The sequence below is a fragment of the Ciconia boyciana genome, chromosome 1 (genome assembly GCF_034638445.1).
Source record: "Ciconia boyciana chromosome 1, ASM3463844v1, whole genome shotgun sequence".
In the NCBI taxonomy this organism is placed as follows: domain Eukaryota; kingdom Metazoa; phylum Chordata; class Aves; order Ciconiiformes; family Ciconiidae; genus Ciconia; species Ciconia boyciana.
This window is the reverse complement of record NC_132934.1, coordinates 1,589,560-1,614,970: the sequence shown is the minus strand read 5'-3', so window position 1 is coordinate 1,614,970 and position 25,411 is coordinate 1,589,560. Positions and strand designations below refer to the sequence as shown.

General features: G+C 52.9%; 1 protein-coding gene across 1 annotated transcript in view; it reads left to right on the top strand.

The window, feature by feature from the left end:
* The first annotated feature begins 5,261 nt into the window (after nucleotides 1–5,261).
* TNPO3 (transportin 3) overlaps nucleotides 5,262–25,411 on the top strand; it is a 42,518-nt gene continuing 22,368 nt past the window's right edge. Inside the window, exons 1-4 of the mRNA XM_072856614.1 lie at nucleotides 5,262–5,668; nucleotides 22,183–22,383; nucleotides 23,289–23,362; nucleotides 24,193–24,349. Of these exons, the coding sequence (XP_072712715.1) occupies nucleotides 5,543–5,668; nucleotides 22,183–22,383; nucleotides 23,289–23,362; nucleotides 24,193–24,349 (558 nt within the window). The 5' untranslated portion in view covers nucleotides 5,262–5,542. The remainder of the gene's footprint in view (nucleotides 5,669–22,182; nucleotides 22,384–23,288; nucleotides 23,363–24,192; nucleotides 24,350–25,411) is intronic.

Sequence of the window (25,411 nt, the reverse complement as noted above, 5' to 3'; positions counted from 1 at the left end):
AAGCAACCCACCAACCTGATTCGTTACCCACGGGAGCAATCGCATTCGTAAATTGACCGATGCGATTTCTGTCCCATCCCCGGGAGAAGGGAACGAGCATTATTGTCATTGCTAGATGCGACCTAATCATTACACGATAACGATTACGAGAGGGAAAGGAAATTAAAGGAGTTTTCCCCCCAAACCCTTCTTAATCTGGTACTCCTGGTTTCCCACACGTTGGTTTTGACTCCAGGCTAACTGCCAAACAAGCAATTGGGATGAGGAAGAAGGTCGGACCAAGGATCCAGGGAAGACAACCTGAGTAACAGGCGGTTTGGCTATCCACTGCTCAGAAACGAGGTGTTGGTTTCCCTGAAGGTTGACCACCTTCCACATGGAGCTTCAAAGAGGTGTTTGGAAGGAGAAGGGTCTTATTGCAGATGATTAACCTGGATGGTTTGTCCAACAGACAACTGATGATCATCATTTATACCCAAAGTTGAAGTTACACCACGGTTGCCATCAAAAGCTTTCCAGATCAGACGATGAAGACCAGTTGTGGTCTACCGGTTGCCTAAAGCAGCGACCACGCTGTCAAGGTGACGCTGCCACCCATGGTACGGGCAGGGACTGATTGAGGTTTGGGACTCACTGGTCCAAGTGCCAAGTCACGGTGGAGTTTTAAGAAGTCCATTCAGGAATACCGTTGGGCTGGGGATGATGAGGGCTGTGGAAGATCCACCAAATTCCTTGGGCTTCAGCCCATCTCTGTACATCTTTATTTTTGAAATGTCATCCATTGTCTGATGGCGTGCAAACCGTGGTCCTAATCCCAAAATGACGTATTTCACATGACCTTGAGGGCACGCTGTGCTGGTTTTGGCTGGGGTAGAGTTAATTTTCTTCACAGTCGCTAGGACGGGGCTCTGGTTTGGATTTCTGCTGGAAATAACGCAGGGATCTTCCTGTTCCTGCTGAGCAGTGCTGACACACAGTCAAGGCCTGCTCTGCTCCTCACCCCACCCCACCCGCGAGTGGGCTGGGGGGGCACAAGGAGCTGGGAGGGGACACGGCCGGGACAGCTGACCCCAACTGCCCAAAGGGACATTCCACACCATACGGCGTCATGCTCAGCACGTAAAGCTGGGGAAGAAGAAGGAAGGGGGGATGTTGGGAGCGATGGCGTTTGTCTCCCCAGGTCACCGTTACGCGTGATGGAGCCCTGCTCTCCTGGAGACGGCTGAACCCCTGCCTGCCCATGGGAAGGAGTGAAGGAATTCCTTCTTTTGCTTTCCCTATTAAACTGTCTTTATCTCAACCCACGAGTTTTCTCACTTTTACCCTTCCGATTCTCTTCCCGTTCCCACCGTGGGGGAGTGAGCGAGCGGCTGGGTGGGGCTGAGCTGCCATTAAACCACGACACATGGGCAGGCCATACCTAAACCACTGCCAACCTCTAGCCCGGTCAAAATATACTCCTGTTTATTGGGAGTATATTTAATAAAATCTACTTGCCATGAGGACCACAGGTATCTACCATCCCTCAGGTTGTCCTAGGTGGGCACGTAGCCGGCCCACCGTCACGCCATCGGAGGTGGGGAGGGTGAGTGTGTTGCGTGGGAGATCAACATCAACGCTTTCAAGGTCCTTTGGGCAAGGGATCTGTTTGGTGGTTCCACCTGGATCCCCCATCCGTGCCCTAGGCCTGCATCATCAGACTAAGCCTTCATGTCCCAGGTGTCCCCTTTGTCCCCAGTCATAGTGTGCCATGAGCATCAGCATCTTCTGGATTGCACTGGGCTGTGGGATTCCCCGGGGAGCAGGAGCAGCGTCTCCCCATCTTTCAAGGACGGAGAACGGGGTCCATATTTTAAGGGTGCATCTCCAGCGATGGGTCCCGGTATCCAACCGGGAAGGAGCCAGTAGAGGTTTATCCCATGGTGACCACCACGATGGGGAACCTTGCCACCCTGAGGTTGACCCAAACCTTATGGAAACTCGTTGGGCTTTACCGGGAGCTTGCTGCCACAATCTCCGTTGGCATCCTTCTTCCACAAGTCCTCTACATAGGCTGACGGCGTCTCCAGTGCATCGTTGGGCCTGGTGGTGTAAAACATGGTGGATATTGATCCACCATGGATCAAAGGCACCTCAAACGAGGTGCCTCGTCATGAGTAACCGTCCATCCCCGTCCTCAGAAGCGGCGCTTCTGCAGGCGGGCAATTGTAATGAACCCTGGAATTCGGCCTTGCCAGGATCCCTACAAGCTCCTCCAAGTCCTGAAGTTCCCAGGAGCTCCTTCTCATTGAAGGGTGACCTCAACTTGGGTGTCCGCTGAGAGGTGTGGGAGGGAATACACCGCCTGCCGCGTCACGCCTAAAAATCAAACCGTTTGGTTGGGTCCCCGTCATTCGCCTTCAGGGATGGAGACCCCCTTCCCTTCCAGATGGGCTGGGGTCTGTGCTCACACCTTCTCCAGACCTTATCAGAGGAATTCCCTCCCGTTAAAATGCCGTCTAGATGTTGATATACTATCACCCGCCCCGGTTCCGGTGGGATTCGTCGGGCTTACGGACAGGGGAGTTCCACGGGGAATGAGTTTGTTGAATAATACCCCGTCGTTCTTCATCCCGCGTAAGAGCAGTTACGGCCAGCGTGGCTTCAGGGCCAACGTGACGTCCTGCGCGAGTCACTTTTGGGTACGGCCTGCGACGGAAAGGTGGTAGCCCCCTCCGTTGGTGTTTTATCCATAGAGACCACGGGGTTTTGAATCTGAGGGTTTGCCACCCAAGTGCCCGATGAACTTATGGTCTGGGATTTCAAGATATCCATGCTTAATATATTTATATTATGTAATAATTGGCGCGTATCCCGTAGCTTCTGGCTCTAACCGGCCTGTCCCGAACCCTGTTCCTCCAGGAGACCCCATAAACGGCTCCATTTTGGGTCTCGTTCCTCTCTGTCAGGGTCTTTTTGTGCCAGATGACTTGGTTTTAACAGGAGGGCTCCGGTCTCCTACCAGCATTGGTATTTGTAGCAAATTTGTACCAAATTTGGGTCTGGATCAGCCCCGCATCAGTGTTTGGAGCTGGAGCGCGGGACCGGAGGCAGCTCAGCCCCAGGAAAGGGGGGGTCCGGCTCACGGCGGGTCCCCGGTGGAATATTGGGGTCTGGATTTGAGCCTTTCCCATCAACGCGTCCAGCCAGACACACCTACAGCGGCAGCGGAGGAGCCGGAGGATTAAACCCCGTGTGCCGGCTGCTCTGCGCCGGATGGCAAAGTCAGCAGGGCCGGTGATTTCGGCGCTGTGCCAGCGGCCGGCCGGGCTGTCTCCGGCCCCGGTCCCCCGAGGAGGTGTGTGCCGCGGGGGGCACAAGAGAGGCAGGAAAACGAGCATCACCCCCAATTTGGGGCTTCTGCTTGCTCCCCATCCCTCGAGCCGAAGCCTCATCCCCCGGGGCAGGGGGATAGACCAGAGTCAAGGCTCCTTCCCCACGGGGCTCGCGGTCGCACCCCGGCCGCGGCACAAACACGGCGGCGATCGGAGGAGCGGGGCAGGGAGAAGCCCCCGGGCCCCGTGCCGCTGCAGCAGCTCTTTTCCCACTGATCTGCAGGTTTGCTGATCCGCCGGGTATTCAGAGAGGGGTCAAAAAAAGGTCCGGATTAACCCAAAGTGACCCAATCCGGTGGAAGATCCTGGTTTTCTGACCACAGAAGGTGCCGGAGCTCGGTGTACGGTGTACGCTCGGTGTACGCTCCCCTCTTCTTCCCTGGGGTCACCCCCCACGGCCAGGTCTCGTTATCTCCCCCCAGTTTTTGGTGGGACGAGGGCTGCAGGGGGGTAGATCCCGTGGGTCGGCCCCTGTCCTAAAAAAAGAGGAGCATCCGTGGGGCTGAGACCACGGGCAAGGGGGATGGGGGCAGCGCCGTGGGGCCGGGGCTGGTGGGACTGGGGGGTGATGGGACCCCAGTGGGATTGGGCTGGAGGGACTGGGGTTGATGGGACCCCAGTGGGACGGGGCTGGTGGGGCTGGGGGAGATGGGACCCCAGTGGGACGGGGCTGGTGGGGCTATGGGACCCCAGTGGGACAGGGCTGGTGGGACTGGGGGGGTGATGGGACCCCAGTGGGACGGGGCTGGTGGGGCTGGGGGGAGATGGGACCCCAGTGGGACGGGGCTGGTGGGACTGGGGGGAGATGGGACCCCAGTGGGATGGGGCTGGTGGGGCTATGGGACCCCAGTGGGACGGGGCTGGTGGGACTGGGGAGATGGGACCCCAGTGGGACAGGGCTGGTGGGACTATGGGACCCCAGTGGGACGGGGCTGGTGGGACTGGGGCGATGGGACCCCAGTGGGACAGGGCTGGTGGGACTGGGGGGTGATGGGACCCCAGTGGGACGGGGCTGGTGGGGCTGGGGGAGATGGGACCCCAGTGGGACGGGGCTGGTGGGACTGGGGGGAGATGGGACCCCAGTGGGATGGGGCTGGTGGGGCTATGGGACCCCAGTGGGACGGGGCTGGTGGGACTGGGGGCAATGGGACCCCAGTGGGACAGGGCTGGTGGGACTGGGGGGGTGATGGGACCCCAGTGGGACGGGGCTGGTGGGACTGGGGGGGCGATGGGACCCCAGTGGGACGGGGCTGGTGGGACTGGGGGCGATGGGACCCCAGTGGGACGGGGCTGGTGGGGCTGGGGGGCGATGGGACCCCAGTGGGACGGGGCTGGTGGGGCTGGGGGGAGATGGGACCCCAGTGGGACGGGGCTGGTGGGACTGGGGGGCGATGGGACCCCAGTGGGACGGGGCTGGTGGGACTGGGGGGGCGATGGGACCCCAGTGGGATGGGGCTGGTGGGACTGGGGGGAGATGGGACCCCAGTGGGACGGGGCTGGTGGGACTGGGGGGGGCGATGAGACCCCAGTGGGACGGGGCTGGTGGGACTGGGGGGCGATGGGACCCCAGTGGGACGGGGCTGGTGGGGCTGGGGGCGATGGGACCCCAGTGGCACGCGGTAACGGGACCGGGGGTGACGGGACTCCCCCAGACCGGGCTATGGGGACTGGCCTGACTGGTCTCCGCACGCCCAGGGTACCAGGACCGGGCGGGGGCTTACGGGCCCGGGGGTGTGACCGGTCCCTCCGGCCGGGCCCATGGGGGGTTGGGGGGGGGCGCCCGTGGGCTCCTTCCCGCCGCGGCGGGCGCGTCCCTTCCGCGTGGGGCCGGGCGCACCCGGGCCGCTTTGCCCGACGCACCCCCGGAAACTCGGCGGGACCGTTCCGGGCGGGGCTGTCGGCACCGCTTGGAGCCGGGCGACGGGCCGAGCCGGGCCGGACCGAGCCGAGCCGAGGCGGAACGGAACGGAGCGGGGCTCGGCGGAACGGGGAGGAACGGAAGGAAGAGGAAAGGAAGGAAGCGGAACGCGCGTGACGGCGGGCGCGTGTTTCCGGGGGGACCCGCTGTGCGGTTGCACCGCCCCGTCCCGGTACCGGAGCGCGCAGGGCGAGGAGATGGCGGCGGGCGGCAGCGGCGGGCGGCGCTGAGGGGCGGCGGCGGAGCAGCCATGGAGGGCGGCGGGGGCAAGCCCAGCCTGCAGGTGGTTTACCAGGCCGTGCAGGCGCTTTACCACGACCCCGACCCCAGCGGCAAGGAGCGGGCGAGCTGCTGGCTGGGCGAGCTCCAGCGATCGGTGAGGCCTGGTGGGGAGCGGGGCGATGGGCCGCGACGGGGTGCGGGGGCGGGGGGGGTACGGTGGGCACCGTCGCAATCCGGGTGACCCCTCCCCGCCTCTCCCGGGAGCCCGGCCGCGCCTCCTCGGTGCCCGGTAGCCGGCGGGGAGGCCCGGCTCCGCCGCGGGCCGCTCCATCCCGAGCGGCGGGGGGGTCGCTGGGGTAACGCCGCCCTCCGAGCGGCTTTGGGGAGCCCCAGGCCCGGCTTTTGTCAGCTCCCTCCGCGGTTTTTTCTTTTTAATAACAGGAAAGACGGGCTGACGCGTTTGGCACGGCCCTCACGGCGGCTGGGAGGGAGGAAGCGACTCCGGGAGGTGTTGGGGGGCAAACGTGGGGCTCACCCCGACCTTCTCCCGCTGCCTGAGGTGAGGGAGCCGGCGGGCATCCCACGCCGGAGCCGGGGGGAGGCATCGCCCTCCTGGCCCGGTGTCGGCGGGAGAGGCCGAAGGCGTCGAAGGGATCGGTGACGGAGCCGAAGCCCCGTTCCTCCTTTCTGAAGTCTGTGAGCGACACACGGCGAGCTTTTCTCCCCACACTTTAGCCTTAAAACTAAACGCGGGAGTCGGTGTGTGTTTTCTGGCCTCGCGTTGTCTTGGTGGAAGCGGATGCGTTCCCTCTCGGTTGTAAAGCTGGGGGTGACTTCGTTTTTCTCTCCTCTCCAAAGCCTGTCGATTCTCCTTGTCTTTTGTACCGGTGCATCGCTCCCTGCGCAGCTCGGGTGCCCTTTGTGGCACTGTGGGACGTCGTTTCCCTCCTCTGTTCTTCCCTCACAATCTTCGGTGGCCGCCGATGCCTTCCCAGGAGAAGTCTGATTAGTTTTCTCTCGCGTGCTGTGACTTGTGGAGGAGCGAATCTCCTGCTCCCCTCGCTGGTCTGATTATCTCAAAGCCTGAATCCCGTGGAGCGGAGCAGAGAGTTCCCCTCCTCGGCTCCCTCAGTGCCATCCCGAGCGGGTTTCGCAGAGCTCCGTTCAGCTCCATCAGCTTCCTGCCGGCTGGTAAATCTTTAGACGATTTTTTTACCACAAACTCATGTTTCCCCCCCCCCCTTTTTTTTTTTAATTTACTTGAGCCTGCCACGCAGAATTACATCCCCAATTACCACAAGAGTTTGCAGCAGCGTTTGTTTCCGCAGCTATTCTGCGAAGCAAGGAAAATCCCATCAGCCAAGTGTGGGGTATTTAGACAGCCACTTTCCCCGTTTGCCCCCCCGCGAAGGGGGCTTCGCCGTTCAGAAAGTGCTTGGGGAGAATTTGAGTTCCATGAAGGGGCTCAACGCCAATAATTCCAGTTATTTTCCGTCATCGGTGGTGGGTCCCAGCCCACGGCGGTTCTTTGGTGGGTGTGAGTGCCGCCGGCCGTGGTTGTACCTGTACAAAGATCTCATTTCCGTTGAAAGAAGTAGTTTATTATTTCAGAGATGATTCCCGTTCCAGAAACAACCCCGATCTGTGGTCGCGGCAGCGGGTGCTCGGTGTTTGCTGGATGAGGCCTCCCGGCCGCTGAGTCCCTGCCTGAAGGGGCCAAGAGCAGCTCGAGGACTCCGACTTCTGCGCTGTATTAGAGTATAAGAGGAGTTAACGATGCCACAATTAATGTGGATCCGTTTGTGGGGTAGATAACCGTTTTGCAATGTGCTTAGAGGAGTTCCTGGTCAGCCCTTGGGGCAGAGTGGACAATCAGGGATGGGTGAGGGATGCAAGGGGATGAAGAAGATGGATTTCACCGGTACGGGAGGCTGAAGGTGATTCCTCTGCGTTAGAGGTCTGCGGGCTGCGCTCTGGCTGCCCACGCTTGGTATAAACTGCCCCATCAAAAGGAGAGCTTGAAGTACTTGGGACTTATTTTTATTTTTTAATACCCTGACCACCCATAAGGACGGGATCTCTCTGCCTGTGGAAAATCTCAGGGGTTTGTTTTGCTCCGCTGTGGTTTCTTTGGGCTCTTATCTGTGTTGTCCAGGTTGGTTTTAATATAAATCACAGGTTCCCTTACGTGGTTTTAGCCTTTGTGTTCCTGCGAGGCGTCTCTCCGCGCTGCTCCCCTCGGCTGGCTCCGGCTGTCGCCCAAACAGTCTCCCACGGCTGAACAGACAGTTTCTCTTTTGTCCTGCCACGCAGATAAGTGCGTGTGAAGCGCCTCAGCTCTCGTACCAGAAAACAAAGGGGATCCCTTTGCTTTTCAGAGAGGAATATCTCTCCTACCTCTTCTCAAGAGAAGTGTCTTCAGAAATCCCTTTCCAGCGCTGGACTGACTCTGTTGTATGTACAAGGGTGCTTAAACGCAAGCGGCGAGCTAGCTCGACTCCAAGTTAACAGCATGTCTGCTTCTCGCTTTTTATTTGTGCTTATTTGGCCTTACCCTTCCAGAGATTTATTTGCCGGGTCTAAGGGTTAATTCCAGTTATTTTCCAGAGCTTTGGGTGCTCTGGGGCACAGCCTGATTTCATTCAGCTTGTTTAAACTACTCTTTACTGAGTTTATTTCAACTTTCAGGCGCAAGCCGGAGGAAGGTGAGCACTTTTGATAGCATTAGCATCGTACCAGATAACAAATTTGACTTGCTCAAGGTCTGAGGGCTGTCCAGCCCGCTCATTCTCATCGAGAGAAGATAACGGCTGCTTCAGAGAGGTGACGTTGTGAGCTCTGCAGCGACGGTTAACGAGGCAGCCTGGAGCGAGCCGATGCCGCGCGCTTGTTGCCCCGTGGTGTCGCCATGTGTGGTCTTAACCCCGTGGTAAGTGGGAGCCCGCAGCCGCCGTGGGGTACGAGCATGCCCCGCCGTGGTAAAGCTGCCTGGTACCAGGGATAATATTATGCTGCTTCTTAGCATCTTCTCTCTGCAGGTAGAAGGTTGTCTGTGCCTAAATGAAAGCTTGTGGTAAAAGTATTGTGTGTAATTGAGGGTGTAAAGCTGCAGGTAGCTGATGGCTGAGGTCTCGTTTAACATAAATTTTTCTGTAAAGAAGAAGAGAACAGAAGCTTCGGCTGCTTCTTTGTGAGACGGGGTGGAGGAATTGTGCTTAACAAGCAGTGCTAGCCCCGTGCCCGTCACTGGTGTTGCGTGCTCGGCGTGGCGTGGTGCTGCAGGATTAGTGCTGCCTGTGGCAAAGCGGAGTTTAAAAAGCAGGAGATTCTTCTTGCACGTGCGGTGGAGTACGGTAACAGGGTTTGGGACACGCCAGTGAGAAGTTTGCTGATTGATGGTGGTAGGGCTTTCGCTGGAGCAAGCACCTGGAAGGTACGTTGGAAAGCAAAGGTCTTTCTGCTTCTTTTTTTTTTGTGCAGAGACACTAAACTTAGGTGTTTAAGTAGCTGCACTCCTCGGTACTCATGAAGACAAACATAATGGGCAGCCTTAGCTGCAGCAGGAGCCGGCCAGCTTGCTTTCAGGTTGGAAGGCCGTTCCTGAAATTAAGGCCTTTCCTCCTAATACAACTCGTTAGCCATCGCAGCAGGTGCTGTTGACGGTGCAAGTACTCTTGTATAGAGGTATAAAATAGGGGTATAATGTATATAGAGTTTATAAATGTGTGATACGGAGGTTATCGTGCCACCCTCCATCCTTAGAGCTCCGTGTCCTCCCTCCCCTTGCAGAGGAGGGAGCTGAGGCAGCAGCGCGCGATCGTCCTGCCCGTAGCTGCGGCGAGTGGTGGGGGCAGAAGCCTGCTCGTGGGACGTGCGCGTTAGGCCGTAGCTTTTAGGGGAAGATTGAAAATCAAAACTCCTTCGCTGCCTTTCTGCACCCTTCACCCCTTCTCTGTCTTTAACAACACGGTCCTGAGATGCGGCGTGCAAAGCGTCAGCTTTATTGAAGGTACAACCTCGGCGATGAGCTTCAAGTGAGGATTTTGCGGCCGGTGGTTGACATAAAAATGTAAAAGCAGAGAGCGCGGTGGGTTTTGGTGCCTGACTTCTCTAGGTGGGTCAGTAGGGGAAATAACTGATTCTCCACTTCAACTGTTTGCTGATTGTCAACGGTGGCGAGCCAAAGGCTGGGAGTGTCATCTACTGATCCTCAAAGCAGTGCTTGCGCTGACCAAGTGCTCGCTTATCATTACTGTTTTGTAAGTAAGGCCTCCTTGTATCTCAAGCCGGATCAAGTCACTTGGATTTAATAACCTGAAGGTCCTTTCTTAGGCCTCTCTTCTGTTCACAAACCATCTCTGTGCAAATGACGCCACCCATCGTTGAATATTTCTTAAATATTCGTTATCAGCCAGGATAGTGCTTGATTAGATGCGCATTGAGCAGTTTGTGCCTGTTTGATATTGGAGCGGTTCGGTCTCGGTTTGTTCCGTACCGTTTGCCTCTGCTGGGATGGGCTGTCGGGATTGGGTTGCCACTATTTTTTTGCATTTCTGGAATCGTGATGTTGTCTTAAGATCTCGCTCTTTGCCGGGATGGTCATCGCACGCTAGAGCCGTCGTGGGGACCAGAAGCTAAAACTGAAATGTTAGTTTGTGTGTGCCTCAATCGCTCCGTGGCGGTGTTGGTAAGGTCGCTGGTAGGGATCGGCTTGGGTGGTTCAGATTTGTCCATCTGCTCCCCCTGCACCATCGTTTTCTTGCCTTTTAACTGCTAATTATTTCAGGGGAACGAGGCATGCCGTAACTGAGTATCTTGAAGAGCAGTTGTGAGCTTGCCTGTGTCTTGTGCAGCGCTGAAGAGGTCGCTGTAGGTACAAGTTTACCTAAACCACAGAATTTGAGGATCATTCAACCAGCAAAACTACGCTATATGTTTGGAGTTTCATAACGGCTGATTCCAGACTAGCTGGAGTTTCTTTAATGCAGAAGAACCGTACCAAATGTAGGGATTAAACTTGTTTCAGATGTGCTCAGCTTTCTGATCCTGATTTCTTAAGTGTTTCTTCGTTAGCTTGTCCTCACAGTGGAGCGCGCGTAAAACGTGCGGTGCAGATAAGCAGCTGCGAGCTGGTGCGTTGTGGTTTTTTTTCGGTGTGGATTAAGTGTAGGTTGATTTGTGATTTAATGTTGATTCAAGAAGTTCTTTCTAGGAGGCGGAAATTGTATGTGGCTCGTAGCCAGACAGGGTTCATGGAAGTGACTAATTCTGATACAGATTTCCTTTGATCTTTCCGCAAAATTAATTTATTGGTAAAATTGGGTAGAAGTATAACCCCTAATTAAATCAAAAAACCCCCAACAAACAACTTTTACCAATTGAAGCATGCTGGAAATAATTGTGGAACCCTTTCCCAAACCGTTTTAAGGGAAATAAAATCTCACCGCCCTTGCACCTCGCAATCAGTGCGTGCGTGGAGGGGGGCCCACGAAACGCATGAGAAACAGATCGTCTCTGCGAGGAGAACCCGGCAGGCGAACAAAGGCAGGCGCTCGCTGGCTTCCCTCTTGTTTACAAATGCTGTTTAAAGCTTTTTCATTTTAGGACGATGACAAGAGAAGTCAATGTAAAATCCCCGCGTCGCCTGCAAGCCAAGTGGTCGAGGGAGCCTTTGGGTGCCGGTCGGCTGCAGCGTCTGACGTGGCTGGCTCTTATCATCCCCTCCCGAGTTCCTCGAAGGTGTAAAAGCAGATGTTAGAGATTTGTTTTAGCGTCTCGGACAGTCGTTGTCATGTCGCTCTTCCTTTGTATGTCCTTGTGGCTTGGTGCTGCCTGTCGCTTTGAGGCTGGGGTGGGTTGGGGTTGTCCAACCAACAGGGACCCTTCATCCCAAACCGAAGAGCTGCCTGCCAAAATCCGCGTGTGACCCTGGCAGTCCTGCACCGCTTTGCCCCCCGCCGTGCTCCCTCCTGCTTCTGTGTGGCACGGTGCAGGAGATGTGGTTGAGCTGCTCGCAGGCCACGTGGATGAAGAGCATCAGGCTCATCGCTCTTCTAAATGTCAGACTAATTTTATCCCTTCCCTGCCTGAAATAACATCACAAGATCACGGGAAAAGGCACCTTTGAGGGTCTCCAGTCCACCCCACTGCTCGGAGCAGAGCTGGCTTCGAGCTTAGATCTGGTCCTGTGGCAATGATGGTGGGGCCATCGCTCAAACCATCCCGGTCAACGAGATTTTAGCCTGACCCAAAATTTGTGATTCAGTTTACCAGCAAACCAGTATAAATGAGAAATCCCCAGATTCACAGGAATGCTTATTGCTGGTTACCCCAGGTACCAAGTACCCAAGGATGGGGTTACTGGCCTTGATCTGATGGGGTTTTTTGTCTATTGGGGCACTTGGCCAGTTGTGCTGGGCAATCATGCACGAGTGGCTGCTGCGGAGGGACGTCTGGAGGTCTGTTTCCGCACGTCCAAAGGAACCACGGGTTTAAAAGTGTCGTTTGGAGGTGAGCTGCTCATTTAGAGAGGATTGCTCACACCATAGCCGCCCTTGCCAGAGCTGGAGATAACCTCGGCTCCTGCAGGCTGCTGAGCCCTCGATGGATTTTGGAGAGGTGATGGCGTCTTGACAGAGCTTTGGAAGAGGGTCTACGTGCCACCACGCGGAGAGGAGACCTTAATGAATACAAGGGGCTGTGTTCACTCCCCAGTCATCGAGATGCTCCAGACTGCAGGGTGATGTTCAGCCCAAGTCCTCTACTGATGCAAGTCTTGGGTTTTTGAAGCATTAAATGCTACATACCAAGAAATTTCCCTGTATCTGGCTAAAGGAATGGGTAGAAAAGGCTGCAAAAGAGAGAATGATGTGTCTTCTGGACTATCAGTGGAGAAGACAAGTTTCCTGACCAACTGAGTAGCCTCCTATGATGAGATGGCCGGCATGGTGGATGGGGAGAACAGTGGATGTCCTGTTCCTTGACGTTTAACGCAGCTTTCAACGTGGTGTCCTACAGTGTTTCTGTAACCAAACTGGAGAGAGTTGGACCTGATGGTTGGGAAACTCTCCCAGTGACTGGGCTTAAGCACTAGTGGTCATCGACCTGAAGTCCAGCTGGTGGCCAGTTACGAGTGGCAATCCTCACCGATCGACAGTAGTGCGGATGCTGCTGAACGTCTTCATTAATCACCTGGATGATAGGACAGATGCACCCTCAGCAAGTTCATGGATCATACCAAGTTGGAGGAGCGGTTGATACTCTGGAGGCAGGGCTGCTTTTCCATAGGACCTTGGTGGGTGGAGGAACGGGCTCACAGGGACCTCGGGCAGTTCAGCAAAGGCCAATTCAAAGTCCTTTCCCCAGGATGCAAAAACCCCATGCAGCAGGTCAGCCTGGGACAACCGGCTGGAAAGCAACATTGTGGTTTCGGGTTTAGGAGACCCAAGTTGCCCCTGGGCTGCATTAGGATGGATAAACCCTGGAACAAAGACCAGGGTTGAGGAGGTCTCCATCCATTCACAACTGCCCTGAACGAGCTTGACTGAAGTTGCTTCTGCTTTGAGCAGAGGGTTTGACCTGAGACCTCCAGGTCTGCTGCTTCCAACCCTAGTTATTCGTTGGTTCTAAGTTTTAGGTTTTGCTGCTGTCTTATCAAAGTCTTCCTTGCTACGATGTAAGTCTTCCATGGTAAAGATTGCCTACGGTAGCAGTTGAATCCTTTCAAGGAAGGGGCTTGAGATTATAATCTGGGAAAGAAAAACGCAAGTTAAACATGTTGGTAGAAGTTCAGAAGGAAATGCTGCCTCTGTGGCAAGGTCTTACCAAAAGGCCCACCGCGTACTTTCCTTTTGAGCTGGAAGCTCTTGATGGACTCCTGGCCTCATGGTGAAACCACGTCTCCAGCACACAATCTGCCATCTCTTTTCTCAATAACAAGCATTAAGTCTGGCTGGCAGGATGTCCACTGGAACATGCCTACCGGTACTGGCCCTCTTAAGTCATCTTCAAAGTCTCGTTGAGCAGAAGACTTGACTTTGAATGCACTGTCTTTTCCCAAAGCTTCCTTGAGCTCAGTGCGGTGAAGTCCATTAGAACCGTCCTTCAAAAACCTGTACGAGACCCTGGGGAGAGGCTGCTCAATAGCTGAGAGGGTTTTCCAACTGGCTTGGTTTGGGAATGACGACCTTGGGCATATCGTACTTTGGAGGTACCACTTGACGAAGAACGGAAACAGACAGCTCTTTGTCGGAAGGCCGGGGTGTAAGAGGAACACTTTGTGGCTGCCCTTCACGTGTGAAGCCTCCCCTGTCTTCACAGCTTTATGGCTCAAGCCAGCCTTTGTCTAAAAAGGATCCATAAAACTTAAGGCTGTGTTAGGAGCTTCTCTGGCTGGTACTTCAGCTTCCATATAGCTGGAAGATTTGTTCTGCGAGTAACTCTTCTGCTAGCTGGGATTGAATGGACTGGATGCTGCTTTTTCCCAAGTTGGCTCCTCCAGAAAGACTTACTTGTCATGGAAGGTTTCTGGCTGGAATGAGCGAAGTTGAGCTGATATGAGCTCTCTCCAACGTTAGCACCTAGTGTGGTACAGCAGTGAATCCCTCCATCTTACTCGTGGTCTCCTGCTCTGTACTAGGAGATAAAATTCAGGTGGAACTTCCTTGTTTCTGGTCACCATCTAGTTCTAAACTGGCTTTGGGGCTGAGGGACCAGCTAGAGCCTCCACAGCTGCTTAGAGCCATGTACACGTCCTTTGGTTAGATGTGTGTAGCCAAACTCCATGAATTTTCTTAAATTCACATCTCGAGTCTTTTGGTGCCTCACGTTCTGCACCGAAGGGATGCAGCGAGCGTTTCTGCAGGATGCTCGTCCATCTTCAGACTCGGGCTGGTCAAAGCCAAATGCAGATTTTCTGGGATCCTTCCTGCCACGCTCCATCAAACGATGGCAGCTCTCGAGATGTCCGGGCAATTCTTTGTCTCTTCCTTCAAAATACGTGGTGCCCATTTCACTGCTGTCTTCATCTCCGCTGTCTCCAGGGTCTCATCAGCTGAACTGAAGTCGCTTCTGGCAGTTGGTGGGCCTGGAGGAGTAGGTGGTGGGCCACGTTCCTCAGGAGCTGTAACGTTAGCTGCCGTAGTCTCATTCCCATATCGATGGTCGCTTTATAGTATTGGGGCCAGAAAGTGATGCGGTGCCAGCAAGAGGTCCTTCTGCGTGGGCTGGAGAACAGCTGAGGTATCTGCAGGGAAGGTGATGGTCCCTTTTCTCCTGGAGCTTTCTGGTGTGGACGCACCGCAGTTTGGGAACCGGGCCCACAGCTGGAGCTGGGGAGGCACTTCTGCACCAAGGCTGGTAGATGTGTCCTCCTACCTAAAATTCGTCTGCCTCTTGGGCAGCGCATCACCTTCTGAGCAGAAGAGGCAACGTTACTTAGCTTTGAGAGCCACTCATGGTTCCCAACCTCCCATTTGAGGTCCTCTTTGAATTTCCTTCCGGCTGCAAACCGCCCAGCTCTTCTCTCCAGGAACAACACATCTTGCCGGCTCCGTTTCCACCCAATTCCAGGGCTGAGGCTCTTTGCATCAAGGTTCTTGCATCGAGGCTGTGGTTGTGTAAGGGCTGGGAGGCTTGATGTAGGTGTGGATGGTTTGGGCATGAGGTACTCATTCTGCCAACGCTGATGATCTCTGCGCTCCAGTTGCCACCGGCATGGTGAAACTCACTCGGCGTCGGTCCTCTTTCCTTGCAGAAAAGTGACGGAAAGGCAGAAAATGAACAGTAAAATGATGAAAATACCTTTGCCTTTTTTTTTTTTTGGAAATGTTTTCAATTATAATTTTCTGGGGTTCTAACGCTCCGAGTCGTCTCTAAACGAATGCCTTCTCATCTCCCCGATTGTTAAAACTGAAAGAAATATGGCTTTTTTTGTGGGGAGGGTTTTTTCTTTGTGTGCAGAAGGTCCCTAGGCTCGCCTTGTTTACGTCTTTGTCTCTTGTTGTTACAGCCGTGGAAATACCCAACTCGTATTTCATCCCAGTATTAAATGTCGAGCTGCAAATGTTCCGCGCCTTAGCGTGGAGTTTTGGTTTTTATCTGCCTCTAGAAGCGGGGTGCACCAAGACAAAGCCCTTTGGGTGGTGAACTTCAAAGCTCAACGACAAGGGCCTGAGCTGTCTTCCTGGTTTGCGCTCGTTCTTTTATTGCTCAATTTTGACATAAAAAGCAAATTTTGAACCCCAGTATGAAGTTAGATAGACGGTAAGAGCAAATCTTATTCATGTGAGGAAGACTATGTGCAGATAGATCCTAGGGGACTGGAGGAAGCCGAACTTTAAGCTCGCAGACTCTTACGTATGGATGGGAACGGCAGCTCGTGATTTGTTTCTAACATTGCAACGGCACTCGGCTCCTTCCCCCCTGGGAGCTTCAGTACATCTACACAGGAGCACTTTTGGTTCTGACTGTAACCCAGCCTCATTTTTATGTAAAAATCCTTTTCCTAAAGTAACGGCAACACCATATCTGAGCTATTTATGGTCTGGTCGGTGTTAGCCCCCAGGTACAACGGTCTGCAGGCAAACGCCTTTACCCTGGAAGGGTCTCCGTGGTGGGATGTAGGAGGCGTTATGCAACAAAAAAGAAAAATAGTTTGGGTTGGAAAGTGAAGACTGTTTTAGTGTGATCCGATAGTTGATAAGGTCCTCAGGGGTGTCACCCTCTGTGTGGTTAGGGAAGGGGATGTTGTCACCCGGGCTGGGTTAGTTCATCTTCACGGGATCTCTCCGGAAACCCTGTTGGAGCCGAGTCTGCTCATCGGTGAAAATGAGAAGCGAGCGTTTATTTTCAAAACCTCCAAGACAGGCTGAACTGTACGCTTGCAGAAGAGCCTTGTCTGCCCCCACGCGTTCATATGTTCTCCGTAGGAAGGCAATTTTTATTTAAAAAACAAACCCAAAAAGCCCACAAGAGTTGGGGTGGTTTGTGAAGATCTTCCTTGCGCAATCTGACGGCGATGGGACGTTGCCCTTCTTCCCACAAACGCTTCTTGTCTGGAAGATGTTCTTAACTCGCTTTTTTTTTTTTAGCAATCTGGTGGTCAACGCTAGAGTCTAAAATCATTCTCTTTAACATCTTGGAAATACTTTGTTGTCGTGTGCCCAGAAAAAATTCCCCGAATAACGTTAATCTTCTAAAGTACTTGGCTGCTCTCTGATGGTTGGCAAGATGCGTTCTTCTTTGCAGTGAGATACAGATTGGGTATGATAGCTGCAGCCAAAGACTAAGCATTTATTTATTTCCCAACCTGATATTTCTTTAAGGTCTTCCTTACCTGTTCTGCTGCCATATACGTCTATTCTTGCTAAATACTACTTCAGGGTTGGGTTTTTTCCCCTATATATTGATTGACAGTCCAAGTAATCATTGTTGGAGCTGTCTGAGGGTGCAGAAGCCAACTTATTTCAGCTCTTGAAGGGTTTATATCATTTCTGCATACACTGCAGTAAATTTTGGGCATGCAAATAGCTTCTTTTCGTACCGTCAGTCATTAGTGATCGTAAAAACATTAATAATTTTGCCGTCTTTGGGGAATCGGTGACTTCCAGATGGTTAGATTATCGCTTGTGTAGCAGAGCTGGGGCTCTCTGGCTTTGATTTTTGCATGCTTTTTGGTAGGATCTCCTTACACGCTTACTGCCGAGTCCCCCTCTCCGCCACTGTGTCCGTAATTGTTCAATTCTAAATGCTGTGGAAAATATGTGCCCATTAATACCCTTGAGAAACTTTTTAATACGAGTCGCAGAGGGTCTGGTGTGATTCTAGCTGTTGTAGTTATTTAGTTTCTTAAGAAGGGCTTTTTATTTATTACTAGCTTGGGGATTACCTGGTGAGTATAAATAAATCCGTAGGGACGTTTCCGTCGGAAATACGTCCAAATTTTTCTTACTACCCGTTTTGAAGTTTTTACAGGCGAGTTATACACCAGTAATAGCTGGAGTTATTGGAGAAAGCTTATTTAACAGACCGTGGTCGCAGAGGCAGCCGGAAAGGAAGGATCAAAGCCTGGTAACAGCAAAGGAGCTTGTCTGAAAGGAGGCAGCTCCGGAAAGGCGCTCTCCTCGAACATCACAAGCGACGGCTTCAAAGCCTGGCGAGCACCCGTTGAAGCGAGCCCGGCCGTCCGTGTGTCTGTGGGCAGTCTCGTCCGTCCGCCCCCCAGCCTGTTGCTGCAGCAAAGTTTAAAGGTAAAAGCGATTTTGCAGCAGCAGCCTGAGGTTGGAGACGAGGACCAGGAGCCAACCTCACGCACGGCCGGGCTGCGACGGGGACCGGCATTTACGGTGAGGTTACGGTTCCGCGGAGAAAATGTGCTATGTCCTGTTGGAAGCTATGAAGAGCGAAGCCCTCCTGCTCCCGTCTGGATGTGGCAGCAGGCTGTGGCAGGGATGGATCCTCCTGCCGCTGAGGCAATTACTGCGCTGCTTTTTGGGCTCTTTGGATGCAATTGCTTGCTTGGATTTTGCTGAGTTGAGCTAAATGGAGAAGGGGAGAGGAGATGGGAGAACACCAGAGCGCTGAGCATCTCGGGGTGGCCTGAGGGTCCCTGACATACGTTAGTCTCGTGTCTGGGTACTTTTGGATTTGACAGTCAGCTCAGGTACTACGTTACGGGCTGAAATGGCTGTAGAAATATCTTCCAGCAAAATTTCAGGGAGTAGACTCAGGAGCTGGGCCCTGTGCTACGATCGACTATAAAGAAATCAGAATTTCATTTTGCCGTATGCAAAAGAGACTGTTTTTTCACTGGGAATAAGACTGGATCATCCTGACCTTGACCTGAAGTCTTGAACAACCTGGCAAACTGCTCGTGGCCTCGTCTCTTGCCCTTGCGTGATGCTGCAGACCCCTGGGCACGTGCCCGACCGCTGGACCCAGGACGTCTGGTTTCTCGAGCATCGGTTGGTGATGTGTTGGAGGTCGCCGCCGTTTCTGAGCACCCACCTTCCTGCAAGGGATAGATAAGTTTTGAAACATGATTATTTTTTTCTTTCGAGATGAATTCGGTCAGTCTCTGAACGGCCAAAGGTTGCCAGGGAGCGAGGAATCGCAAGAAGACTTCTCAAGTGTATTAAAAGCAGAATTTGAATGCTGGTGTTGCTCTCTGGACAGGGACGGTGGGATGCGTGCTCCTGCACGGGGGAGGAACAGAAGTGCCAAATTCATTTTACGTTCGGGAAAATCTGGGTAATAAAATGACGTAACACATTTCTGTCTGGTGTAATGTTGAAGGTGTGAAAGACACTGAAGTTGGGGGGGGTTTAATTACTGAATCCAATAAACTGGGGTACGGGGTGAGCTCACTGAACCACTGAACTAGGATTTATTGGCATAACCACTGCGCCTGTTACTTCTTTTTGGCTGTACCTATTTTGCCGATGCAGGATTGAATTCTCAATAACAGATGTGGCTCTTTACTCTGAAGCTATTAAATGCAGGGGGAAGACAAGGCTAGGCAGGCTGCATTTTTTAAAAAAATGGGTATTTAGCCATTGGAACAACTGGCCAAAGGTTATGATCGAATCTCCTTTGCTAACAAGGCTGAAACGAGGACCAGAAGGGTTGTTTTTTAAAAATAGAGAGGTTTTATTTCACACTGGATTCCTGTGGCTTAAAGGATGTCAGAGATGAGGGCTGCAAAGCCACGGCTGCATCGCAGGGTTCAGGCTCAGAAATGCTCATCTGAAGTCTGCTTTCAGGTTTCTACGTCAGTTGTATTTTGGATTTTTTAGCCGTGCTAAAGCAAAGAGCGGTAATTCTGCTCCATTATATAGACACCAGCTCATTTTTAATGCCCCCTTAGGTTCATGCGGTGCAAAAATTCCCAGTGTTTAAGTTCAGTAAAATAAGACATCGGTCTGTCTTACTTTCTCTTTCCGTGCTTAGGCTGGGGACGGGGCGAGGGTGATGTCAAGCTGCCCTTGGGCAGAGGGTGCCTGAAGCTGGAAAAATAAAAATATCCGAGACCAAGATGTGGGGTTTATGTCAGCCCTGATGCACCGGGGATGTCTGACCGAGCTCTCCTTTGATTTCCAGAGGCGTTCCTGCAGGTAGCCTGCATAACCTCCTGGACCGCATGAACCCCAACTGGATTTTCCACAAAAAAAACCCCTTATTTCCGTAACGGGGTATCAGCTGTTGCTCGGCTGAATCGCCGAGTCCTGCTGTGCTGGGCGGCCCGATGCAATGCAACGCTCTGCTTCCCTTATAGATAACTGGGGGTGAGCAGTGGGCGCACCCCAAAAAGCTTTATCCCCCCCCCTCGGTGCCTAAACGCAAGCTTCGGAGGAGAAGTTTGTGACTGTGAAGGACTCGGGAAGGTGGCAGCCTGGATCTGCTTTTCCACGTGGATGTTTCCTCCAGGTAGAGTTAAGGGAATGGCTTTTGTTCCCTTGGATTTCCGTGCGTGCTGGCAGCTTCAAGTCCAGGAAGGATGGTAATGTCTACGTCTAGCAGTGGCCGGTACCACCACCTGGAGTTTTTGCTTATAAAGTGCTTTTTAAAAGGCAAACAGACAGAATCCGTTGTTCTGCAGATGATTTTAATATATTTAATTTATTTAATTATTCCCTTCACTGTGCTGTTGGACCTGGATAGACTTTATATATATATAAAGTGTATATATATATGTATATATATATATCATAGAAGATCTGGCGTACTATTCCAGCACGGTCATCTCTCTGCTGGTAAGGAGACCGAGCAGCGACCGAGCCCTGGTCAACTGCTGAAGAAGTTCACGCAGCTTCTTCTCCCCCTCCACATCACTGATCCAGATTATTCCAGGGTTGGATGTGATCAATTTATATATATATATAAAGTTGGGATAGTCTCTCTATATATAAAGTCCTCTCCTGTGGTGGTTGTGGGGTCCTTTATATATATATATATAAAGTCTGGGTAGTATATATGTATATAAAGTCCTCTCCTGTGGTGGTTGTGGGGTCCTTTATATAAAGTCTGGATAGTATATAGTATATATGTATATAAAGTCCTCTCCTGTGGTGGTTGTGAGGTCCTGTCTCGCTGGCAGTTAACACGAGGCTTTTAGGGAACTCCTCCTTTTGGGGTGTGATGTTTGTCCGTCTGTAACGTTGGTTGGCACTGTCTTTTATCTCCCCCAAAGAAAAAAAAAGAGAAATACCTGCTATTCTCCAGTCCCATGACCCGTTCACCTTATTTTCTATCAGAGATAGGTTTTGGAGTCCAATAGAGTGGTTTTCATAGTGATTATAGTGCTAGAAAATACAGTCTGGTGAGTGTTGGGTGTTCCTTCCGAGTGATGCGCCTGTTCTGCCCGTGGTTGGTGTGTAGCAGCTTTCAGGGTGCAGGTCTGGGGGGGGGGGGGGGGCTGAGGTGCTTGGTGGTCGTCACACGCATGGGGTGAATTGTGTGAATTGATTAGTTGGAGCTTAAGTATGCACAGAAATTCAGATTTCAAGTGTTTTGGAAAAATAAAGCATGAATTTTAATTTTTAAGAAAAAAACCCAACCAAATGGTCTTACCAAAACTGAAATGCATTGCAGATGTTTCGGGAAAGGAAGAGTATTTTACTGACCGTCTGAGTCCTTCGAAGATCTCGTTCCTTAACAGGAGTCCCCACATCCAAGGGTTTCTTCCCAAGCTGTGCCCAAGTGCTCCGGCGGTGGCCTCGCCGTCCCTTGCTGGGGTTTGGTGACACTTGGTGGCCCAGCCAAGCTTTCCTTCCCCGATGGGCTTCGTTTTCCACCAAACCCTGTGCAGTAGATGCTTCAGCAGGTCTAAACAGTGCCCGGGGCGTAAAGGGCTTGTCCCCCGTGGCTGCCCGATCCCCCATCTCAGGGTGGCACGGGGGCTGCCCGGCAGTGTCCCCCCCGTCCTCTGGCTCACCTAGCATTCTCCCCGTAGCTTCTGGTCCTGAGCAAAGGGCAAATGCCTTCGGTCTCGTACTAGCCGGGCGGCCGTTCGTTGCCTCTCTGAGGCCGGGCAGACGATGATTTCCCTCGTTGCTGGCTCTCCGCCAAGCTCTTTGGCACGTCCATAGTCTGCTGTGGAGTCACCGGTCCCAGTGTGCGCTCTTAGATGGGCCTGGCAGCTTCAATCTTGCAATTACATATCTTTATTTTGATCTGGGGAGACCTTTATCCAATCCTCTTTTTTCCATTTGTCCCTCGCTGGGGTCTCTCCAGTTTTATTGCTGTGTAATAGGCGCAGCAATTATCCACCTTAGCGTGAAAAAGCCTCTTTTGTTGCTCTTTGCTGCGAGGACGGGCATCAGATCCGCTCTCTAATCTGCTCTCCCGGAGGGATTGCGGTAACCGAGGCCATGAGCATCTCCGCCGATGTCAGGGGTGTGCTGGAAGCTGATCTGCTCGTTCAGCCCATCCGGCGGGTGTCACTGCCCCGGCACCTTCGTTAGCCAGCCCCCGTGGCCTGAGCTGTGACAGCAACGCGGCATGGACTCTCCCGGTGAAAATTATGGGGGTATTTTGATGCAGAGGATGTGTTTTTTTTTCATCTGGGAGATTTTGAGCTTTCTCTTAAGCCTACCTTAAGCCTGCTGGTACCTACTCAGTTTGCTCCCCGTTCCCCTGCCTGCTCATGGCGATGCCGTGCTTTGCCTCCAGGTCCACGCCTGGGAGATCTCCGACCAGTTGCTGCAGATCCGTCAGGATGTGGAGTCGTGCTACTTCGCGGCGCAGACCATGAAGATGAAGATACAGACTTCCTTCTACGAACTCCCTACGGACTCCCATGCTTCGTTACGGGACTCTTTGCTGTCCCACATCCAGAACTTGAAAGACCTGTCACCGGTCATCGTTACCCAGGTGGGTGCTGAGCCGGGGGGAGGAAGGAGCTGCTCTATAGGTGTCTGTGAGTGGGAGAGGTCTGAGGCCGCTCTCAGCCGTAAAGCCGGGACCGATCAGTCCGAACTTGCTGTTGAGAGCAGACTGGTAGCCAGGCTTGTGTCACAGCCCTGCTAGAGCCCTTCCTTACAGTAATTGCTTGCCTGCAGGTCACTCCGATGGTGGCCAGCTCCGGCTTTTGTCACTTCTGACTTTTGCTGGGACAAAGCCCTTGGTCTCCCTTGGTTGCTTTTCCTCCAGCACAGAGAACAGAGAAGGGCGATGCCTGCAGCCAGCCCGGTCGTGCCTCCCAGTACAGGATTGTTTGCCCTCCTTCATTATTTGGTTCCTTTAGTTAAATCAATTACTTTATCCTGTTGTTTGCTGTTTGAAGAGGGTGAGAGGAGGAACAGCTCTTCCTGGGGTTTTCCCTGTGCTCTGCAATGGAGGCAATACATTGATCTGCCCAGCAGCACCCTGGGTGACCGGGGGGGATTTCTCCCAAGGCGCTGGCGTGTTCTCAGAAATCCCTTTGCTCTCTATACGGCATTCCCGTTATCCCTACACCCCATCGACGCGGCTCTGCGACGCAGACGCTGCACAGACTGAGGCGAGGGTGCCCGTTCGGCCCTTAAATAGCCCAGCGGAGAATATCACCCCGTCGGGGCGGTGGGCGTTCTGCAGTTCACCACAGGGGTTGCGTGCACAACGGGGATATTGTGAATTAACATCCTGCCTCTGCAGGCTCGGAGTTACCTGCCAGCCCTGCTGAGCTCAGGTCTGACGGTTGCAGCACCCTTTCTCCTCTGCTGTCGGGCAGATGTCATCAGTCACCACACTTAGCTGTGTTGTTGTTTTTGTTTTTTTTTTCCCTTTTGCCGTTTCAGCTTGCTTTAGCAATAGCAGACCTTGCCTTGCAAATGGCTTCTTGGAAAGGCTGTGTACAAACACTGGTTGAAAAGTAAGTAATTGTTTATATCGTTAAATTCTTAAATTGTTCCTTGAGTAAATGGTGAGGGGGTGGACCTGCACCGTCCGAAAAGGCACGCAGCAGCAAACAGCCTGACGATAGGGAAGTTCTTATTTCTTGATTAATAATTTAAAGTGTTTTGGATCATGGCAGGGAGATGGGCTGGAGTGAGAAGCGGGTCTGTCTGCGGCTCTGTGTAACGGAGAGGCCGTGCACGCTTCCGTGAACGCGGCTTTCTGAGCCTCAGCGATTTTCCTCATCCCTGCTTTTGTTACGGGGTGATCCCTCATCCCCTCCCAGCTTTCACCGTAGTGCAGGATTGAACAGGGAGGTCGAGTCATTCGCTGCTGCTGTTGGGTGTCCCGAGGCACTCGCTCGGCTGGTGCAGTAATGCCCAATTTCTGCGTGACGGCGCTTTTCACTGTCCTGCGTTTGCCGACGTGGGATGCCGCGTGCTGAGACTGTCTTGCTCGCGCAGATCACCGTGCTGAGGTTGTCCCGTGGTATTTCTGTAGCGAGAGGGAACTTGATTCGTCTGGGCAATGGCACTTAGACATGATGTGCTCGTGGGCTGGGAAAGCTTTTGCTATTTTTCTGTTGAAAATCTTGAGCTAAACCACTGACGGAGACGCCTCGCGACAGTGCTCTGCCCTCGCAGCTGGACACTGGAGTGTGTTTGCAGTAACACTTGTGCTGAATCGCTTTGAAATACCCCTCCGTCTCTCACTGTGCTGTTAACCTACTTGCCGGTATTTAGGTTTTCTGCGTGCGCTTGGCTCTCGCCTGCCTTCATGCGCTGTCCTTCCTCCCTGTTGTTTCAGGTACAGCAATGATGTTACATCACTGCCCTTTCTGCTGGAAATCCTCACGGTGCTGCCAGAAGAGGTTCACAGCCGATCCTTGCGCATCGGAGCCAACCGCCGTACCGAAATCATAGAAGATCTGGCGTACTATTCCAGCACGGTCATCTCTCTGCTGGTAAGGAGACCGAGCAGCGACCGAGCCCTGGTCAACTGCTGAAGAAGTTCACGCAGCTTCTTCTCCCCCTCCACATCACTGATCCAGATTATTCCAGGGTTGGATGTGATCAAAAAGCCGGTCTGTGTGAAACAAGTCGATTTTATATATCTCAGTTCCGAGCAGATCAAAATCACAGTCAGGTTCCTGTTGTCAGCACTGGATTGAAAATGGAGCTAGTTAGGGAAACTTAATAACTTTCTCATCGCTCTCCGTGTGAGGACTGCGTTGTTTTAGCTGGCGGTGCGGAGTGCGGTGCGTCTCCTGGCGCGGTATGCTTTAAATTCAGGAAAAAGTCTTTAGTCTCCTCGACTGTCGGTTCAGTAGTTGGCTGGGAGTGGATTCCTGTGGTAATTTTGGGTTATTTGATGGTTAAGCAAGAAATTACTTCAACCCTTTATGGGTGTGTGTATGTAGATCTCTGGATCGTCTCTAGATCATCTCTAGATTCACGCACACATATATCTCTCTATATGTGTTAGAAGAAGGGCATTCAGGTACTTAAACACTGCGATTTCTCTCTCTTCTCCTGCCCCTTTCAAATGTAAGTACATGCCTAATTTCTGACCGTCGTGTGATAAGCTGAGGTTATGCATTTAGCTGCAGGGCACGTTTAGTATTGGCCAGGGAGACTGTAGCTGAATCTCCTGGTTCTTCTTCAAGGTTTCCTCATCCAGGGAGTGTTCATGCTCTCCAAAACCGAGACTGTTGTGGGCCCCAAAACAGGGCAAGTTTGGGGAGCAGTGAATAAGCATTGAGGTGAATCGCTTGAAGGACTGAAAAGAAATGCTCCTTGCTGGCTCCTTCCTTTCCAGAGAGACGTCTCATGTTCTTCAGTGTTGTTTGAGCTCAGTAAGTGAGTAGCCAACCTGATCCCCGACTCAGGCTTCAAACGGAGCATGTGCCGTAGCCTCTAGAGCTTCCCGTAAATGTCTACCATTTCACGGTGCTTACCTAAAGAAGGAGAGATAACGTACCCTCGGCAGCGCGTATCGGGTCTGTAATTCCACCGAGCAGCTGGTT